General features: G+C 35.0%; 1 protein-coding gene across 1 annotated transcript in view; it reads left to right on the plus strand.

The window, feature by feature from the left end:
* The window catches only part of LOC105119775 (probable terpene synthase 12), a 6,301-nt gene extending 5,209 nt beyond the window's left edge, over positions 1 to 1,092 (plus strand). The window contains 3 exon segments of the mRNA XM_011017958.1: positions 76 to 255; positions 350 to 594; positions 694 to 1,092. Coding sequence (XP_011016260.1) covers positions 76 to 255; positions 350 to 594; positions 694 to 993 — 725 coding nt within the window. The 3' untranslated portion in view covers positions 994 to 1,092.
* The last annotated feature ends 539 nt before the right edge of the window (positions 1,093 to 1,631 follow it).

Consider the following 1,631-nt stretch of genomic DNA (forward strand, 5'->3'; position numbering starts at 1 on the left):
CAGAGGTTGTTGAAAGGTTTGTATTGGCAGTATAATAAATCAACAATCATAATTTTTTTTTTTTCCTGATCCCTAAAGATATTGTTGAAAAATCCCAATTGTTTTTCATCAGGTGGGATGTCAGTGCTGTGAGGAATCTTCCAGACTATATGAAGTTATGCTTCTTAGCCCTTTTCAACACAGTTAATGGAATGGCATATGACCACCATAAAGAACAGGGAGAAGATGCCATTCCTTGTCTAACCAAATCAGTATGTTCATCTAATTTAATGGCTTCTGTCCTAATAGTGATAACCTATATATACTTTATCCACCGAAGTTACAATTATACGAGTTCTATTACACTGAGCTGGTTTATGCAAGGCATTCTTGCAAGAAGAAAAATGGAGCTACAACAATATCACACCATCATTTGAAGAATATCTTGAAAATGCATGGCGATCGATATCAGGAACTGTCATCCTCATCCAGGCCTATTTTCTTTTGGGAGAAAACATCTCCAAGCAAACTCTTGATTACTTAGTAAACTACGATGAATTACTCAGATGGCCATCCGTTATTTTTCGACTCTATAATGATTTAGCCACTTCATCAGTACGTGCTATATATGAATATTAGATTCTACTACCAAGATTTGCTCAAGAAATTTACACATTGTACTAATTAACATTCTTGCTTTGGTTAATTTTTCAGGCAGAGATAGCCAGAGGGGAAACAGCTAATTCAATCTCTTGCTACATGTACGAAACCGGTGCTTCTGAGGCTGAGGCACGCAAACATATAAAGAAACTGATTCAAAAGGCATGGAGGAGCATGAACAAATGTCAAATTGATAACGAAACTCCTTTTGCTAGAAGCTTTGTAGCAACAGTAATTAATCTGGCTAGGATTGCCCAGTGCACATACCAACATGGAGATGGACATGGAGCACCAGATAGCAGATCCAAGAATAGAATCTCGTCCTTGATAATTGAACCCATTTCATTTCATTAATCTACATGCATGTATGTATATAGTGTGTTCCTCAATTTTAATATTATTGTTGTTATTATTTTTAATTTAGTTTATATTATCTCTTTTTTATCACGCTAATTACTAGCTATATTAATATTTTTTTACTAATATATATTTTTGGACTAACTACATGTATTTTGATTAATTAAAATTAAAATTAACAATCATATAAATTTATAGCAATTTATGAAACAAATCATGCTCTTAAAATTAATTATATACTTTGTTAATTTTAAATAAAATTAATAAATAATTTAATCAATGTAGATTAAAAATATCCTTTTCATTTGATCACATCAAAATATGGTGACAGTATTATTCCAACAATAGATTCCGGTAAAGTTTACGTGTTCAGTTGTTAACATTGTCATGATTAACAGATGAAATGAACTGAGATATTTTAATTATAGTTTTAAAATCCGACCCGGCCCTGCAGGTTGACCCGGGACCCGGCCGACCCGGGGCTAGAACTGGGCCGGGTTGATGAAAAATAAGGTAATTCATGACCCGGCATGACCCGGCGAGTTGACCTAAAAACTCAGAAGACCCAGCAAAACCTGGTCAAAACCCGGTGATCCGGTCAAAACCCAGAACCCGGGTCTTGGACCGGACCGGGT

The sequence above is a fragment of the Populus euphratica genome, unplaced genomic scaffold (assembly GCF_000495115.2).
Source record: "Populus euphratica unplaced genomic scaffold, PopEup_1.0 scaffold3581.1, whole genome shotgun sequence".
NCBI classification, from domain to species: Eukaryota; Viridiplantae; Streptophyta; class Magnoliopsida; order Malpighiales; family Salicaceae; genus Populus; species Populus euphratica.